This window comes from Poecilia reticulata, chromosome 14, assembly GCF_904066995.2.
Source record: "Poecilia reticulata chromosome 14, P_reticulata-male-v2, whole genome shotgun sequence".
Lineage (NCBI taxonomy): Eukaryota > Metazoa > Chordata > Actinopteri > Cyprinodontiformes > Poeciliidae > Poecilia > Poecilia reticulata.
This window is the reverse complement of record NC_088843.1, coordinates 8,997,993-9,017,566: the sequence shown is the minus strand read 5'-3', so window position 1 is coordinate 9,017,566 and position 19,574 is coordinate 8,997,993. Positions and strand designations below refer to the sequence as shown.

General features: G+C 38.9%; 1 protein-coding gene across 1 annotated transcript; it reads right to left on the bottom strand.

The window, feature by feature from the left end:
* Nucleotides 1-1,722: 1,722 nt before the first annotated feature.
* pygma (phosphorylase, glycogen, muscle A) lies at nucleotides 1,723-18,198 on the bottom strand. Its single transcript, XM_008427071.3, has 20 exons — nucleotides 17,864-18,198; nucleotides 12,948-13,049; nucleotides 12,755-12,833; nucleotides 12,559-12,662; nucleotides 11,870-12,001; nucleotides 11,664-11,775; nucleotides 11,487-11,569; nucleotides 8,926-9,069; nucleotides 8,644-8,736; nucleotides 7,738-7,884; nucleotides 6,962-7,125; nucleotides 6,246-6,360; nucleotides 6,033-6,134; nucleotides 4,515-4,662; nucleotides 3,848-3,906; nucleotides 3,632-3,773; nucleotides 3,338-3,545; nucleotides 2,739-2,873; nucleotides 2,383-2,449; nucleotides 1,723-2,242 (listed from the first exon to the last, which is right to left on the bottom strand). The coding sequence occupies exons 1-20, from the start codon at nucleotides 18,104-18,106 to the stop codon at nucleotides 2,093-2,095; spliced, it is 2,529 nt and encodes an 842-aa protein (XP_008425293.1). The 5' UTR covers nucleotides 18,107-18,198; the 3' UTR covers nucleotides 1,723-2,092.
* Between the last annotated feature and the right edge of the window lie 1,376 nt (nucleotides 18,199-19,574).

Sequence of the window (19,574 nt, the reverse complement as noted above, 5' to 3'; positions counted from 1 at the left end):
GCTGCCCTCACAAGCAAAAGTGCCAAAGTCCTGTCTCCTGGTAAACTGGGTCTTGTGCTAATGTTGACACTGAGGTTTGCTGTGGGGCAACAGCCTTATCAGACACCCATATCCCTGCTTTTGTGCTGCCCTATTTAACCGTGGCACATATTGTCCTTTTATGTATTTATTTTGCAATGCCATCTCATGTTGAATGTTGGACTTTTGTCCAAAAACAATCCATCCTGAACTCGTTCACATCTTGACTGTTTTGGCAGGTACAATATTTATTTTCACAGCAGCTGATATGGTTTTACTAGGGTATTAACAAGCGCATTTTGTGATACCTTTATGGAAATACCCGTTATATCCATTAATGTCAATGAAGGGATGTAAAAATCATTAAAATGTTAAAATGTAAAATCTGCAGTTCTGTGGAAAAAGAACTGACCCCCTTGCTTTGCTTTTTTGCAATAATGAAATGTTTCAGGTCGTCAAACAAATGTTATCAAAGGAAGCACTAAAAGCGGTTTTCAAAGGAGGATTTAATTTTTAGGCAACAAAAGCAATTCAAACAACATGGCCCTATGTGAAAAACTTTATATTTCCTTGACCAAACATATATTAATTTAGATGACGCCAGCAAGTTCGTTCAGGTAGGTAAAGCTCATCCTAAGCTTACTTAATACAGGATCTTTCTCACAATCTGCAGAATATATCAGGTATCAGGCAAACACTAATGATTTGGGTGGACCATTTAAGATGCAAAATCTCTAACTGTACTCTTAAGTTCATGAGCTACCACTGGCCACTTTGTTACCTTCAGCCCATCTGTACCCGCATGGACTCTGAAGTCAGAGACCCTTTCTTAATTTTCTGAAATGTGGAAGAGATAGTCAGGGTGTTTACATGCACTTATCACTGATATGTTGAAGAGCATGCTCATGGTGTAAAGAGACTGAAGCTAATAATCATTTTATTTCAAATTTACATGCAAAAATTTCCACAGCTAAGTGCAGGATCAGCAATTACATAAAGACCTGATTACTGTTAGATGCGTAGAATCAAGAAGCCACATAAATGGAAACCATCAGACATCATTAAGTATGCTAAAAGATCATAAAGAAAGGTCATGGCACAAAGTAAAGAAGTTCAAGAACGTTCAAGAACAAACCCACTTTTATGTAGAGCAATATACAGATTTGTTTTCATTATTAAAGGATGTTAAAGATGTCATTTTTTATTTTCTTGGTAAAGATCTGATTTAAAAAATTATATAATGTGAAAATGTTAAGCATGAAAATAAGGAAAAACTGTTGTTTTTTTTTTACTTGTAATAGATTGACATAATGATTGAAGGGGTTAAGGTTTAAAGAAGCAGTAAAGAGAGTATGGTGACATCTAGTGGCCAAGGTACACATTGCAACCAACCCAACACTTTCCTAATGAAGCAAAGCATCACCCTTTTCATTCAACAGGTTAATTTCTAAATAAAAGAAAGCCTAGTACATCTATTTATTAGTCAGATTTGCATAGCAATACATAAAATAATGCTTACTCCTAACATGAATTTTATTTAGTAGACATTTTCTCTGTAGTTATTTTTCTGAAACAAATGTGATTACATCCCAAAATATATATTAAAAATAACATTTAAGGTTGAAAATAATGTCTAACACCCATACTAAAGTTCATATGACCCAGCAATAATGTTTTAGGTAAGTAAAGTCTCAGAAAGGGAAGTTGTTAAAACAAATTTTATTTAGAATGAATCTGAATGGATATGTAACAGAAATGTTTTAATAATAATTTTAAAAAAATCACCAAAAAAATGTACAAAGCCCACCACAAAGCTCTTTCAGTCCACTTTACATCAGATACATATCAACTCCTACATCTCCAAAGAAACTGCAACAGTTTTCCTTCGCCAGCATGTAACCTGGATAAGCAATAATGGAGGTAAGGAGAAATGTTAACTTTCTGAGGTTTGAATGTGCTGTGGATACGAGCTTGTGGGGGCTTCTTGCCTGACATTAGAGCCAACAATACCGGTTCAGCAGGTGTCAGAGCCTGGGTGAGAAACTGTGTGTGTGTTGGCTGTCATAAGGAGAGTTTATTGCTTATCATCAGGGGCAGGCAGTTTCTCAAGCGTGGGCTCCATGCCCCAGATCTCACGCGCATACTGGGCAATGGTGCGGTCACTGGAGAACTTGCCACATCCAGCAATGTTGTAGATCACCTTCTTGGTCCATTCCTTAGGGTTCTGTTATAAAATGAAAATAACATGTAGGCAATAGAAGCAGTCACTTTTGTTTCCCTCTATTAAGACTACACTAACTGTGCACTAACAGGACTAACCCTAAGCTAGACAGTTAGAAATAGTGATTTCTTTATAATTTATACCTTGTACAAAGCATTGACTTTCTCCTGGCATTTAATGTAGTCTTCATAGTCAGCAAAGACCTTGAACCTGAGAAGAAAACATGAAAAACTTAACGAATAAAACACAGACAATACAAAGGTAAGGTTATAGAGATCAGAGATCTGACATCTTGATGTCTGATTCCAAATTCCTAGATTCAATGAAAACTTTTATTTCAATTTTTTCTTTAAAATGCTTAGACTAGTCAGACCTGGCATGCAATAGAAATTCATCAAGGCCCGATCCAGTGTGCTCTACCATCTGCACAACCAGGAGGCCTGTTTGTCAATAATGTTCCTATATATGAAAATGTACACAAATGCTAGGTTGCTTGTACCTGTCGTGATGCATCAGCATGTTGACGATTTCCTTAAACAGGTCTGGCTGCTTTGGGCTGAAGAAGCCACCGGCGATCTGGTCAATGGCCTGTTTCAGCTCAGGCAGCCGGTTGTAATACTCCTCAGCATGGTATCTAAGCAGGATGGAAAATAAAAATGAAAAACATTGACTAAAGCGCAAGCTTATCTCTGTGGTAACAAGCTCTTTCATCGGCGCAGCTACAAAACCGCTCCGTGTTCTCTACAGACCCACCTTTTAATGTACAAAACCCTCATTATGCGAGTGTTTGAGCAAAGGAAAAGGAAAAGATTATTATTAAAACCAGTGGAACAGCTCAGAGCAGCTGGACTGTCAGAGCGTGTGGAGCTCACTGCGGTGATTTTAAAAGGTCTTGACAGTTGGCCTCTCTCGGAGGTATTTCCCCAAATGGATCTGATAATGATACTCCGATGGCACGAATAGAAAGAAAAGGATAAACCTCTCTGTACTCCGTCTAAGTCTTCCTATAAGGAATTCTTACATCTTTCAGAGCCAGTAAAAGATTTTCCTCTCCTCTTGATTGCACATGAAAGACGGAAGGTGTGGTTCACTCCTTACCCTTTCTTGTCGAGTGCATCGACGTCATCTACTCTCATGCCAAAGATGAAAAGATTGTCTTCCCCAGCTTCCTCTGCCATCTCAACGTTAGCTCCATCCATGGTGCCAATGGTCAGGGCTCCGTTAAGCATGAACTTCATGTTGCCGGTGCCGGAGGCCTCAGTGCCGGCTGTGGAGATCTGCTCTGACAAGTCTGATGCTGGGATAGCTGCAAGATGGCAAAAGAAGGATGCGGATCTCTGCAGTAAGCGCTTCAAATTAGTGTTTTACTCTCAGCGTACAGTGGGTTCTTACCTTTCTCTGCCAGTGTGACTCTGTAGTTCTCCAAAAAGATTACCTTCAGGCGATCTCCAACCACAGGATCGTGGTTGATGACCTCGCCAATTGCTGTGATCAGACGAATGATCATCTTGGCTGTGTGGTATCCAGGAGCGGCCTGCGAGTTGAGTTCAGTTAAAGATCTGGTGACATATCTTGTCAAAGTGTATTTATTTTTATTTTTATACAAACCTTTCCTCCAATCATGACTGTCCTTGGAGTCCACTGCTTGTTTGGTTCTCTCTTAATGCCTGGTAGGAGTAGCAACAAAATTAACTTCACAACCTAAAACTAAAAAAAAACAAAAAAAAACTGAATTTACTTTGTAAATAAGGTTGTAAACTGAAAGAATGAGCTGGAAGGAACCATCTAAATCTTGACTATTAAAAACTACAGCTGTCCAACACAGTAAAAACGTTTAAAGGGTATCCTAACTCTATTGAGAAGATTAATGTATAAAGTAATTATAAATATAAAAACAGTTTTCACTCTCTTCAGAATCGTTTAGATATACCTAATTAAAAAAAATCTGTGAGTAATTTGGAGTTATTTTCCATTGAAAAATCCATGAATACTGAACCACAAGTAGCTGGCAGTCAACTGTAGCCCCAACACAAATACAGAAATGAAGGATCCTTTTGAATGAGAGCTAGAAGGACTCCAAAAAACAAAAGACAAATTCACGTGTCCTTCTATTTAAGCACCTTGTATGTTTTATGTCCTGGATGACTGATAATAGACGCCAGAAATCTCAGAAGTTGTTACAGAAAAAAATACAAAGAGCTAAAGGGCCTCAACAGTGGAAGGTTTTACACAATAAAGTAGATGTAGAGCCAGAGGCAGCTAAACGAGGACTTACGGTTGTAGTAAGTGATGATGTGGAGACAGTTGAGCAGCTGCCTCTTGTATTCGTGGATTCTCTTGACTTGGACGTCAAACATGGAGTTGGGATTGATCTTCACCTTGTAGTGCTCCTCCAAGTGCACAGCGAACTTCAGCTTGTTCTCCTACAGGATCAAAGCATTTGTTTTTGTTTATAGAGAAAAAAAAATGTACTTCAGCTTCTGCCACTGTAAACAGATTCATTATGCAAATGCGGTTAAAGCAATTACCGGAGACAAACAATACGCGAAACGCAAACGCGGGAAAAATGCCAATGAAAACTCATAAAATGTCATGTCACCTCTCTACGCTGATTGCTGGCTGTCACAGGCTGGGTGGGCTGGGGGCCAAGGATGTATTCATTATAATTGCTTTTTAATTACACAGAGATTTAGAAGTAATGAAACTGGGACACGCCTGTGATGTATAGAGGAGCGATATCCAGATGGAGCTTGGGAATGCCTGGGAATTATGCTTGTACTTGAAAAGCCAGTAGCTGTTTCTACGTGTGAAGGACATGATTTTGGTGCTAACAGCCTGTGACTATGCAAACATTTTTTATATGGTGTCATAATCCAACCGCAAGCTTTAAATACTTTTATTGGGATTTTATGTGATCAACCAACTAAAAAACCCGTGGTAATACTGCAGGAGCAACATGACATCAATTCATTGTGCACCCCACAAACATCTTTGACAGAAGAGAGAAGACATCCATTATTGCTGTGACCTTCAGGATAGGGAAGCTGACCACAGTTGATAGAAAGATGGACGAAGGTAAATACAAATCAATCCTGGGGGGAAAAAAAGCGATGTGAGAAAGCAGAACAATGACTCTAAACCTGCAGCCAGAGCTACTGCAATGGAACGGTTTGGACCGACGTATATTCTGAAGTTAGACTATTCAAAGTCCAGACCAAAATCTACCTGATAGTCTGTGGCAAGAATTGAACATTGATGTTCAAACACGCTTTCCATCTAATCTGACTGAGATTGAGCTAATTTGCGGTGAAAACCCAGGAGAGAGATTCCTCAAGGTCAGCAGCTGTAACTGTATCAGAAGGAGGATACACAAAGTATTGAGTCAAAAACACTGAAAAGAAACCAATAGCACATTTATCAGATACATATTAGTGAAATCAACAAAACGTTGGGACAAAATATGCAAATGGTCAGAGTATATGGTAACATTATCAAGGCACTGTAATTAAATTTAAGCCAATGTTGAAAGCACTGTGTGAACTTGAAAGGTGAAAACAAACAATATGTGAAATCTTGTAGCAACCTATTTTCTTTCACATAGCTGCTGAAAAAGATACCAAGATCAGCAGTGTGCTCTATTTTTGTGCTGCTAATTAAACCACTGTGAGCCCCAAGGAATGTTGCTACTAAGGTGAGAGAAGTATTTGCTTTTTAAATTTTATTTTTGCTGGGCTAGTAAACAGCTGATGAATCACAAACTCAAGCACATACGGCTAAACAGTCCACTTTTCACCTGTTTCACTTTGGCAACATCCCGAATAAATGCCTCATCATCCACGAAATCCCGGAGACGCTGCAGCTGGTCCAGATCGCGAATGAAGTCCTCCCCAATCCTCTGATGAGCAACAAAACGACACCAAGTCAGCCCATACTGTCAAGTGGTTCACTCTGCCTGATGACCTAAATATTAGCGTGGCTTTGTTTATGCCATCTGAGCGCAGCTGACCTCAGCAATGATCTCTGCCAGCCCGGGGTTGCACATGACCAGCCAGCGGCGAGGGGTGATGCCATTGGTCTTGTTTTGGAACTTGTGTGGCTCCATTTCATAGAAATCCTTAAAGCTGGCGGGAAAAGAAAACTTTAGCTACATCTGCACACAGATGCTTGACATTCATTATGTAGTCATATTATTTACAGTAGAAGTCCCTAATAAAGCATTCAGGACACCTGGAAGGTTCTCTCTCATTATTTGCAAAACAGCTCAGATTTGTCAGATCAGACAGTCTGTTTAGTGGATTTTTTATATATTTTTTTAACCATTCTGTTGTATCTCAGCAGTACGATTGGTTCTTTTTCTTGGTAGTGATTAAAACTGATCCTAATCTGAAGTGTTTTGCTTCCTTAAATGCAATCTTAAAATATTGTCCCATATTTAACTCTATTGATCGCATCAAACCTAAACACCTGCCACCACCATGTTTCATGTGGAGATAATGTGAGCGAAGTGAGAAGGTAAATGAAGATAAACAGAGCTGCCCACCCTGCTTGTGTCTTTTTCCATCTACTACTACTTGTCACAAAAAATCCCAAAACATAAAACATTGTTGTTTGCTCTGATATGATTAAATGAGAAAGTAAGTAAAACAGAGACATATGGTTTTTCAAGGGACTGTAGTTGTAATTTAATTACTGGTTTAAAAAAAAAAGTTTTTGGCTACTTACATTGTAGCTTTTAGGATGTCAGAGTGGATTCTGGCCACACCATTGACAGCGTGAGAACCAACTATGCACAAATGGGCCATGTTGATCCTCTTCTGCCCTCCTTCCTCAATCAGCGACATCCGACGAAGACGATCAACATCTCCTGGAAACGCGGCTGCAACTTTCTGCAAAATCAAAAGGAATTCCTGATATTAGAAAGAATTAAAAACACATCTTTTGCTTGTTACATCAAAGCTGGTCTTTGTCTGTACACAAAAGGTCACGCCATACATTTAAAATACAAGCTAGCAGCATCATGACCATTTCTATCAGTGTGAGAGTAGATGAAAGCTTTCACATGAAAGCTTTCTCTTTTTTTTATCGCGCAGCTCTACCCACCACTTCATATTTTTGTCTTGTTTCAGAAGAGATGTGGGAGTTTTTTCTGACAGGTGTTGAAAATAAAACTCAAGATACATTTATTTATTTATTTTTTGCTTTTTGGGCTTTTACATTCTAGAAGATATTCATCTTTAAAACAACCTTTCTGGCACAGAAAGTCGCCGCTGCACATTGTGTGTTAAATAAATTCTCATGTAACTGTTTTCTAATCTTGTTATTGTTTATTCTTAATGTAGGAGATTAGATATAATTTGATTTCTTCACAATTTTATTTTCAACTATGCTGAGTATACCCTGTAAAGATTAAGCAATATTCTTATTTCACCATACACTGAAATAAGGTTTGGATGCAACACATTGCTGTCTGTACAGCTGTTGCAGTTTGCAGCACCAACCTCCAGGTGGCGTCGGTTGATCTCATAGATGATTTCCAGGTGACGGGGCAGCAGATGGGAAAACAGGTCTACAGGCCAGCGCTCCAGAGCTTCAGGAAGGACAGTGTGGTTGGTGTAGGCACAGGTCCTAACGCAAATGTCCCAGGCCTGAACATCAGCCACAGGAAACAATAGTTAAACATCTTTGTTTTTGTCTAATATCAATAAAAGCATACAGTTTCTTGAATGATATGATGATACAGGGGTTTTCCCAATCATTTACAATGTAGTGAAAATTATATGTTGTTTTAGTAATTCAATTTAAAGAGTGAAACTCATATTTTAGATTAATATGAGTTTCACAAAGTGATGTGTTTCAAACATGTTTTCCTGCTTTTTTAATTATTAAGATTCAAAGTAAGTAAAAACCCAAAATTCTGCTTAATAGATTTTTTTAAAATATTACATAGAACTAATTTAAAAAAAAGCATTTTTAGCACAAAAAACACATCCAGAAAAAACACATCCAAAGTAATTTCAAATTATGCACACCACAAGGAACTAATTCCAGCCTCAATTCACATCTTGTAAATCTCCTTCAAATTCTTTAATGAGATTTAGACTTTCCCATTCTTTGTCATAGTTACAATAATCCCTGTAGTTTATGCACTTCTTTGCCACAGTTTTCCTTTCACTCAATTTTTCATTGACAGGCCCACCTTCTTTAGCAATAAACGTTTGTGTCTCACCCTCTTTGTAAGCCGTTACCAACACAAACAGACACACATCACTCTGTTCGTAATCTATTATTTCAAGTCTTATGAATTGAATAATTTACCTTTTCATTGATTTACTACTTTGTTAAGATACACTTGTGCCTGGTACCAGCGAAGAGCTTTAGGAAAATAAAGAAAACGGGACATTTACCGTTTCCCAATTGAGTTTTTCACTATCAACGAGAACCCTCATCAGCTCCGGAATAGCCATCGCAGGGTGGGTGTCATTTAGCTGGATTGCAACCTGCATGTGAAGAACATCTGGTCAGTGTAGAACATGCACAGAGTGCCATTAACAAACATAAAAACCATTGTAGGTGCTGTTCATGCCAACTAATACTTAATACACACAATACCTGCTCAACACACTGATAGAAAGTCTTTCATGCAGACATTTGACAGAAGCGACTTTGTCAAAGTTTTCCCACTGTACCTTGTCAGGCAGTTTGCTGAAGTCTGTGCGAGTGACCTCCCTGGAGCCAAACTTTGAGACCTTGAAGCGGCGGACGATGTCTTGCAGGGTGGCAGACACCACAAAGTATTCCTGCTTCAGACGGAGCTCCTTCCCTTCAAAGAACTGGACACAAAGACACCGTTTTGTTCTGAAGTCAAATTTCACAGTTATTTGTATTCATTAAATTGGTACTTTCATTCAAAACATGTTTTTTATATAATAATAATCAAGGCCTTGATTCAAAAGAAAGTAGGTATTCGTACAGGTTTGTTGCAGCTGTTGTGCTATTATCTCTTGTAGATCTACATTAGTGTGTGTTTTTTTTTTTTTTTTACAGTTCAGTAAGTGGTTTCACATCCATTCATCCACACCCAGACATCCTTCTCCTCTACACCATTCTAGTGAGTCTCAATACAGTCCCAGGTCATAAGGAATATATAGTGAATATACAGCAAAAAAACCGTTCCAGAGCAGATATCCATAAATATCTCTGCTGACTCCTTTCAATGCAGAAGAGCAGTACCTCTGCTCTAAATAAAGTAGTAGCTCACTCAGTTTCTGAGCGTCAATGAATGTTGCCACACAGCCAGGCTAAACAAAGAAAGCTGATATCAGCAGCTTGTGTCTGGAATAGTGTTCCTTGAGTCACAAACAATATTTCATGACCATAAGCTTTGATGTATTAAAAGCCGTCAATGTTCTGTTTACATTAAAAATAAAAAAGTGTGGCATACATTTATAACCTCCATCCTTCCCCGTATGCACACACACATACCCACACATCTCACCCATCAAACAAATACTTTGTAGAACCAGATGTTGTCACGGTAAAAGCTGCATATCTTTTGATGTGTGTATCTTCTAGTTTTGCACATCCACACACAGACTTTTTTTAGCCACACTTGCTTTCAAAATACCTCAAGCTCAGTCAGATTTGATATAAACCTTTTCACTGTAGCTTTGTCCGAATGTCTACCGTTGTTCTGATGGCAGGTGAACCTCTGCCTCAGTTTCAATTGGTTTTCAACCACTGACAGGTATTTTCAGACTAAAAAGACGCCCTGATAATATATATGAACAAATATTGTTACATCTTAATCCGAAAAAGTATATTTATATGCAAAAAGCTCCGTTTCAGTTCACCAGACATTTGTGATTTCACAGCTGCAGTGGCTGACCATCCCAACGTCTGCTCTCACTTGCACAGACATAAATTACTAAGCTCTTCCTGACTTATAGCTCAAACCAGACGTCTGTCTCCTGGCGTAAATTCTTATTCTTGGGGTTTCAGAAAGCACAGGTCAGGCCTTAAGTCAGGTCTAAAAGACACCAGAAGACTCCTTGGACAGGGGACTGTGATTGAACTGAAGACAAAACACATTCATTGTCATGTCAGGCGGCTCCAGTCTCTGGGTTAATCACACAACAGCCACACTTTCTTATCCTCTCACCAAATATACTGTGCAGTGAAAAATCAGAAGACTAACCTTTTTTCCATGATTTGATTCCATGTAAACAAACACCAAAATAATTATGTTATTAATTAAAGGGACAGTATTATATATTTTACAAGCATTTTATAGCACAATCAAGTAACTATGTTACCTCCAATTCTTATAAAAATGTTGTATATTTCAAATATGACTTAAAAGATATTTGACTTTGTAATTTAACACCTTGAAATTGGGCCTCTGTTTCTTTAAAAACTCCTGCTCTTTCTGAAACTCAGCTTTCAGGGAGTCATCACTTTATCCATGCTTGCCACGTGGTGAGGTGACGTTTTATGCAGACTCATCTGTAGAAACATTTTCTTTACATTTTCTGCGGCAAACTTCAATCTGGCCTTCATCTTCAGTTTTCGTTTTTGTTCTTTGGGAGCAGAACCTCCTCGCAAACCTGCCTTGAAATTTAAACTTGTGCAGTCTCTTTCTCGCTGTACAGACATGCACTTAAATATTAATAAGGGTCTTTTGTAGGTTCGGTGAGAAAAGGTTTTTGGAGACTTTCAGAATTTTGCAGTCGACTGGACGAGCTTTCTAGGAGGGCCAGACCTTGGCATGTTTGCTGTTGAAAGTTAGCGTTGTGTGGACCACTTTCAGTCCAGTGCAATGAGTAATTTCAGACTCTTTAGAGACTTTCTAAAATCCTTTACCAGACACAAAAGGTTTTACAATCTTCTTTTTGAAGGCTTGAGGCAGCTGTTCAGGTTTCCCTCCCTCTTCAACAACCACAACAGACTTAATGTCTGGGGTTTAAACAGCAATAACTTCCTTTAAGATCTTTATTTCTCACCATTTTAAGTGGGCAAGAAAAATAGAATTTTCTAGCTTTTTCCTCATCAGAAATTTCATTTTACATTTTACAAAAAGGTTTTAAAATGATTTTCTTCAGGCTTTATTGTTTATTTGCTTAACATCTAGACGAAATTGGTATTAAATGTTCATATTTACAAATGTGTTAGAAAAACACACAGCATATCCTAAATGTTGGGCCAGTGGCTCCAGTTCTTGTGGATTAGAAGGTAATATAGTTTTTCTTACATTATCATTGGGGTAAAGCACACGGGAGATGTTCTCAGCCAAGTTCCTGTCCAAAACAGCCTGAATGTAGCCACCAACATTGACTATGAAGAGAAAATAAAACACAAACTTATTGGTTTAAGCGAGGCCTGGAATTAGAGAATGTATTAAAAAGTGTCACTAAAGTCAGACACGTACAGTCTTTGAGGTTAAACTCGCAAGGAGCCTTCGCAGACCAGAGCCTCATGGTGTTCACAATGTTGTTTCTGTAGCCGGGTACCGGCGTGTCATATGGCAGAGCCAGCACAACCTGTCGGTGCATGAAAGGACAGAATTGAATTGTATGTCAGTAGGGTCCCATCTGAACAAGATTTAATCTTTGTTACTTCAGATTATATTTTCACCTGGGTGTCCACCCATTTCACACCGTCGGGCTGATGCTCAGTTCTGCCATAGAAGTGAACCGGACGCATGTACTCCGGTCGAGCCTTCTCCCAGGGGTTGCCATAGCGCAGCCAGTCATCAGCCTCCTCCACCTGAGAAGTGACAGACAGGACAAATGCACCAGTAAGATCACAGACAAAAATTTATCTTCCATGCGATTTATGGTTAAAGAACAAATGAATAAAGAATTACTACTAATTGCAGTGCCTTGTAAAATTATTCCTACTCCTTGAACTTTTGATATCATCCAATGTTTCAACACTAAGGTTTTGCATATGTTTTTATTACGATTGTATGAGATACAGTAGCAAGAAATTAGACATGAATATTATACCCACAGTTAAACAGTACCATGTTTTATTAATGACAAGGTACAGGGTGAGCTGCAAAACTGTTTAAAGTCACATTTTCATCTCATTTGCAACCTTTTCTTAAACATGTTGTGTGGATGGTTGGTGCCAAATTCCATATTTTTCTAGCTTTCTTTCAGCAATTTTGTGAATCAGTATAAAGAGCATGATGGACGCCATGACTATGAATTGTCCTGTTAACAGATTCTTCCACATTTCCCCCAGGGCTGGGTTAAGAGGAATGAGCACAATATATTTGCAAAACACTGTATTAACATTCACTCTTTTTTTCTCTATACCTGCCATCCATTGACGATTCTTTGGTTAAAGATGCCAAATTCATAGCGAATGCCGTAGCCATATGCAGCCAGGCCCAATGAAGCCATTGAGTCCAGGAAACAGGCTAAACAAACAAAAGCATGTAAGAATGTATCCATGGAAAACAAGAGTGGTCATTTTCATCTCATGCAAAGTGCAACAAAATAAAAGACGTACCAGCAAGACGACCCAGGCCGCCGTTACCCAAACCAGCATCTTCCTCCATGTCCTCCAACTCCTCCATGTCCAAACCCAACTACATAGAATGGACAGAAGAAGAGGGAATTTGGCGGAAGCTGCTTCTTTATGCACTCTTTGGAAACAGAATTTCACTCTCATAAGAGGATTAAATTAAGCTGCTTTGTCTCACCTGGTACATGGCCTCATCACAGGCGTTCTCCAGCGCGAGGTTCACCATGGTGTTTTGGAGCGTGCGGCCCATGTAGAACTCCAGAGAGATGTAGTACACACGCTGCGGATTGGACACAAAGAAAGACGAAATCCTGTCACCTTCAATAAACCGAACAAATGAATAAAAAGGCGTTAAGAGGTTTCATCTGTGCCACCGTTATAACAGTGAAACCTCCCAGCTGGATGGATGGTAGTGGTGGTTCTACACGCATTCTTGTTAAAAAGCCAGGTCTATATGCAAAAGCAAACGAGGAGAAGAAAATCTAGCATTGTTTCAACGTATTCTCCATCAATAGAATTCACCGTGTAATTTCAAAAGAAAAATGGATCAATAAAAAAATTGGTGCAGTTGACTGATTAAATATGTGTGCACAACTTAATATTTGACTTGATATTTTACTAGGGCAACTTAAGGTCAAATGTCACTATTTGGTTTATATCTCAAATTAGTAACATTTTTCCAGTCTAATTTGACAAAGTTCTCTGCGCAATTGCAATCCTTGGTAAAAACAAACAAAAAAAAATATTTCCTCTCATTAAAGCTGCAGTATGTGACGTTTACGCAAAAAGAAGTTGCATATTTATTACAGCCGCTACTATGTCCTGATAGTGTAACACCAGACAGATAATGTGAAAAATTGAGCTTCTCCCTGTGTTCCTACTGCCATCGGCAGAAATACACCACTCGGTTAGAAACAACCAATCAGAGACTGGAGGAAGGTTTTATCCCTGTCAATCATGCTCGTGTGCGCACTGCTTACGCCCTCCTCCTCGATCTCTGTTGAGCTACAGCTCCTGTCCTTCTTTTCCCTCCTCTGAATGCACAGGCTAGTTAGCATGGCCGCGATGACGGCGGAAGATATTTTTTTCTGAAACAGTAAGTTGTTTCTCCGCGATTAGCACAGCTGCAGTAACCGGTACATACACTAGCATGATTAACAGTGCTGAGAACTTCCTCCTGGCTCTGATGGGTTGTTTCTGATTCATTGGTATATTGATGGTAGTAGGACCACAAGGAGGAAGCAGAGGAGCTTGTTGTTTTTCCCAGATTATCCGTTTCATGTTATAGTGACAGTTTGACCAAATATGTAACAAGCATATTTTTACAAAAGATACCGACTGGCGGGTTGAACGACTTATGCATGCTTGAACTCTCAGTGATGCTTGAATTCATCAGGCCTTAACACATTCTCCTAGAAGGTTTTAACAGGGATCTTCAAATCCAGGCCTCGGGGCCCAGTGTCCTGCAAGTTTTTCATGTGTTTCTGCTTTAACACACCTCAGTCAGGTAATGAGATCATTAGTAGGACTCTGGTGAACTCGACTGCATGGAGGAGGGGATTCAGCCGTTCAACTGTGTTGGACCGTGAACACATCTAAAACCTGCAGGGCACCGGACATCGAGGCCTGAACCTAAAAACCTGTGGTTTAGGAGATTTTAGCCAGGCCTGGATGGTTTCTTTGAAGGAATAATATTATTTTAATACCCCACTTATCAGTCTACACACATGGAGAATGCAGAACATTGCTGTCATATGTAGAATACAACTAGTTCATGCTTGAAATTCTCCTTCAGTGTTGCTCTCTGACCCTTGACTGCCTCCCTGACCACTGCAGTCTCATCCTTTTAAGCAGTTGCTGAAAAGGTTCAGGTTCTATGATATTCCTCTTGATCCATAGATAACTTTCTACACTGTTGGCATATGAAAAATGCTAAATGATGCATATATATATATATATATATATGTTTTCCTTTTTACCATTTTCTGCACTGTAATAATGGGAAAGAATAACATCAAGAAAATCTTACTTGAGCAGCTTATCTTTATTTCAGGTTAACCCAAAGATCCTTGAAATATTACAGCTTTGAACTCAATTCTGAATCTGATTTAAAAGGAGCTCAAACAAAACATTAGCTCAAGGATGTGCATACTAATAAAGCCATGATATTGCTGCTCTTTATTTTTATAGATTTACTCTAATAAAGTTGTCTTCAGTTTAACTGTGCAGAATCTAAGTCACTGACGTTATTTGTGGGAAAAGCTTTTTTTTTTAAATCCTTTATCAAAGTCTAATTTTCTTACCTCTCACTTTTGAACTGGGGTTTGCACCCTTTTAAGAGTCCCTGTATTTGGCACTGAAACTATAAACCTGTGAAATCATATGCCAAATGTCAAAATAACGCCCACACCTTTCTTAAAAAACAACACCAAAAGAAAAAAAAAACTTCAGGTTTCATGATTTAGTTTCATGGTTGGGAGAGCTTATAAATGTGCCACCTGAGACAGTGTTTAGCCTTTGCCATTTAGATGTTGTTGTTTTTTCCCCCTCTTTCCTCTGACATGGAAGGGCACACACAGGCAGAGGAGGGAAGGAAGAGGACCAGGGAGGGGAGAGAGGGGCGGGGGGGGACTAGGGGAACAGATTGCTTTGGGTATTACATAACATCCAACATTTTGGGCCCGGTAAAAAATAGCTCCTGTAGAGGTCGTCGTAAAGGTCAGCCAGAACCTGATAACCTTTAATTGTGGAGTTCAAGACCTGGTAGACAGAGACGGTACAGATAGATGTTTAAAAACGACGGTGAGGGGAAATGACATGGGCTCCATTTAGAGTAGCGCTGAGAATTCATTAAATTATATGTAACTACACGTTCCTATCTGGTTTTAATTCTTTTACTCTACTGATCGACCCTGTTTTCTCCAAGAATGCAATCAGTATTAAGAGAATGGATCACGGAGAATGGATTTTACCATGGATGATCTTCCTCTCTATGCTTTCCAGTTAGACCAGCATGTTATCCACCTTTGACCTTTCGGTTCAGAGCTCAACCCCAACATGCCACTCTGCTTCTGATTGTGCTGTTGTAGCCCACGGACCTCTGAGCAAACATTTTCATACAATCACCAGGATGTTTCTTGAAAGCTTTGCCTCAGCACATGCTGTTGAAAAGCGGGTTCCCCTTGTCCAGCTTTGTTCGGTAGGTTTATTAATGAGCCTCCGAAGAACATATTATCACACAACGTAAGAGGAGACGGAGCCGACTTTCTCCCTCCTTCTCAACCCTCCGCCTGTAATTACACACGATTCCGGCTGACATTTCTAAGTGCAAATGTGGTGCAGCTTGCAGTTTTATTGTTCTGTTCAAGTGAACCACAGCCTTATGGTTCCTCTAAGGTTCCCAGCTGTAGCTGCTGCTTTAATGACTGAGTGGCTGTTGGCATAAAGCTTTAATGTAACTGCATTACAACAAGCGGGTTTCAGACGTCCTTGGATCTCACACACTCACACAACCTAAGCGAGGAGGAGGAGTACGTGTTGGTGGTCAGATGGGACAGGAACAGAAGGTCATGGGTGAGTTTAGTGTTTCAACACACTATAAGCAATGGGGGCATACCAGCAGAGTGCTAAGAACCCCCTACCCCAAAGAAGACTAAATGTCATGGCTGACATACACTGGCATCAGTATGTTAAAACTGTGCTTGGTATTACTATCCTGGGGTCAAAGGAAGAGTTCATACAATTATGTAATATTTATATAAAAGATATTAGTTAATCGCTGATTGCAGGCTGGTAAAAACTAAAATCTTTACTGCACAAGAAACAGCATTTGGGCGTTTTAAATTACAGCAGACAGTTCACATTGTTATACTACTGTACAGTACAAGCAATACTTGTTGCTTTATGCGACGGTAAGCAGCAGCAGGGCTGGTGGTGTGTTCAGGGGTTCTAGACTTAACACAGTTGTTACAGCCTAAGTATGGCATGACTGTTAATTTTAATCAAATACTGTGACATTTTGTTACAAATTGATGTTTTCATACAATATAAGATATGGTGATATTTTAGGTATGAGTCAAGGCTGATAAGGGGATAATGTTTATTATGCATGATTAGTCTTATAGGGATGGCCCAAACAGGACCAGTAATTAGAAAAGTAAGTATGACTCCACTGCAATCTGTGTTTGTAATCAAAGTCTGCTTTGTGCAGGCAGGTCCCAAAGCTGCCTTTTGACTTTTACCTTCTCTGACACTGGACACGAAATTGGAGTCAACTAAAGATTTCTCACCTTTTTAAAAGCATTTATTGTTCAATACTGATTAACTTTTCATCTATTTAGGCTTTGCTTTAAATAATTTAGAAAACCGAGTGCAGATCATTGTAGCACTTAATATCTTTTTGAAAATTAGAACTTCAACAATGTTTTTTTTTAAATTATTATTATTAATTGATGGGCAGACTTTGAGGGTGGCACAACAGAACCAAAACCTACACCAGAATTTCTGTATTTTTATCATGCTGGGGAATTAGTACCAGCATGATAAACCAGGAACCAGGATAAACTGCCTACCCATACGGTCAAATAAATAAATAAATTATGCCCTTTAATGAAGTTGCACTATGCTTCCTTTGCATTAAATTATCATAATTTACAAAATCATGCAAAGTTGGCACTTTTAATGGACTTTTAATGCAACTTTTAGAGCAACTTTGCATTAAAAGTGTCATTATTTACTTGACACTTCATGACAATTGTCATAGACATTCATAAAGACTTCTTCATGTTCATGACAGTGTTATGTCATGTTTATGACAGTGTCATGTCAGTCTTATGCACACCTCTTCAAATAAAGTGTTACCTAAAAACGTTAAAATCCAAAATATTTGCATATAATGATTGTGATCATTGTTTAGAATATAGGTGTGGGCATTTTAATTTAATCTCACAAAAACAATCTTTCACTCCCTTTTTCCCATAATAGTTAGAGAAGTGACTTTTCTTTAGAACTCCTACTCTTTATTTAATTATTTTTTTATAAATTGCAATATGAGCATACTGGCTTACATTTAGTGCTGCACTGAGTGTAACTTACTTTGGGATCTTTCTCATAGTAGTGCTGCTGGGTTCTGATCCATCTGCCCACCAAGTGGTCTCGCACCGTGTGGGCGAGAGCAAAGTAGTAATCCCTTTTGTTGGCGACATTCCTGTCCTTCACCAGCGTGAAGTGGAGATGTCTGTTGAAGTTCTGCTTCAGATCTGTGACGTTCTCGACGCCGGCAAGACCCCTCACTGATATCTGTTTCTTCCTGTCGTGGTCGGACAGAGGCTTGGACATGTTGGCAGCTCAGCTCTCTGAGGTGGGCAGAGATGTAAACAAAAAAACAAAGGTCAGAGACGCAACTAGAGAAGCAGCCAACACCGCAGGCTGAGGATGAGCATTTTATAGACACGGGTATGAATATTAAGCAAAGGGTGGAGTGGCCTCTGAGTATTGGGTATAAAGGGGAGGAGAGAACATGCTGAGGCAGAAGACATCACTGTCTTCACTAATGAATAACCAAGGAGGGGCTGTTTGGGACCAATGAGGTTTCCCTGGCAGAAAGACAGAACCCCCCATAACATGACAGTATCATTTACAGCAGGGGTGTCCAAAGTGGGTCCTCGAGGGCCGGCATCCTGCACGTTTTAGTTCTCTCCCTGGTGGTAGTAACAACCTTTTCAGCTTGTCAATGTTTCTCTTAGGGCTTCTAATGAGCCATCATTTGATCCAGGTGCGTTAAACCAGGGAGAGAACAAAAATATGCAGGATGCTGGCCCTCGAGGACCGACTTTGGGCACCCCTGATTTACAGGATGCATAATCATTCTAAACAAAGTGAAGGTTTTCATAAATGTTGCATTCAGTCAGTACATACAGTTCCATGCAGAAGTATCCATACACATAAGTATTTATGCATTTTGTCAAGCTACGGTCCCAAAACACAACATATTTTGCCACAGAGCAACACAAAGTACCATATAATTCAAAGTTGAAGAAAATGAACTAACAGTTTTCAGAGGTTGAAGAGGTCTAAAAGGTGAAACTTGAATTTGGATTTTGCATTTCAGTGATTCTTGAGAATAGGGACAAAACAGGTCCTATGGATAAAGCACAAAATTTGAATAAAATATACACAAAATATATTTTTTTCAAATATCTGACTAAACTAACCTGGGTCATGTGAGCACAACAATGTATATTTTCCAGGTATTTGCTGAATATTTTTTTATTTTAAACATTGTAGTCGGTGGATGATGCCTGTAAAGTCCCTTGTCCAGGAGCAGAACTCAATACATTATAATAGTTTAAAACAATTAAAGAAATACTAAAATTATATATTATGACAATTAAGTACAAGTATTCATATAAATAATTATAAAAGTATCAATAAATTGAATTAAAATATTTTTTATATATTTTCCAACTCCATTGAAATTTGTCCCTAGTTTTTGTCAACACCATCAGAATTTTTTTTATTATTTTTTTTAACACCATCAGAAATGAAAAGAATGTGAAAAAAAATCAGGCATTATTGGGGGGCACCAGAACTTCTGAGGACCCCATGACCACTTCCTTTCTCTTCCTTTGCTAAGAGGGCTAGTTAGCTCTGTTTAGCTTATGTTATTCTTAATTTTTTTCTTCTTTTTATTCCTAAGTTTTTTGTCACAACCATGATGTGTCAACACCATAACTGACAATTTACTAAACTTTTATGAAATTTTGTGAAATAAAAGCTTAATTTTGGTATAATGTAAAGATTTCAT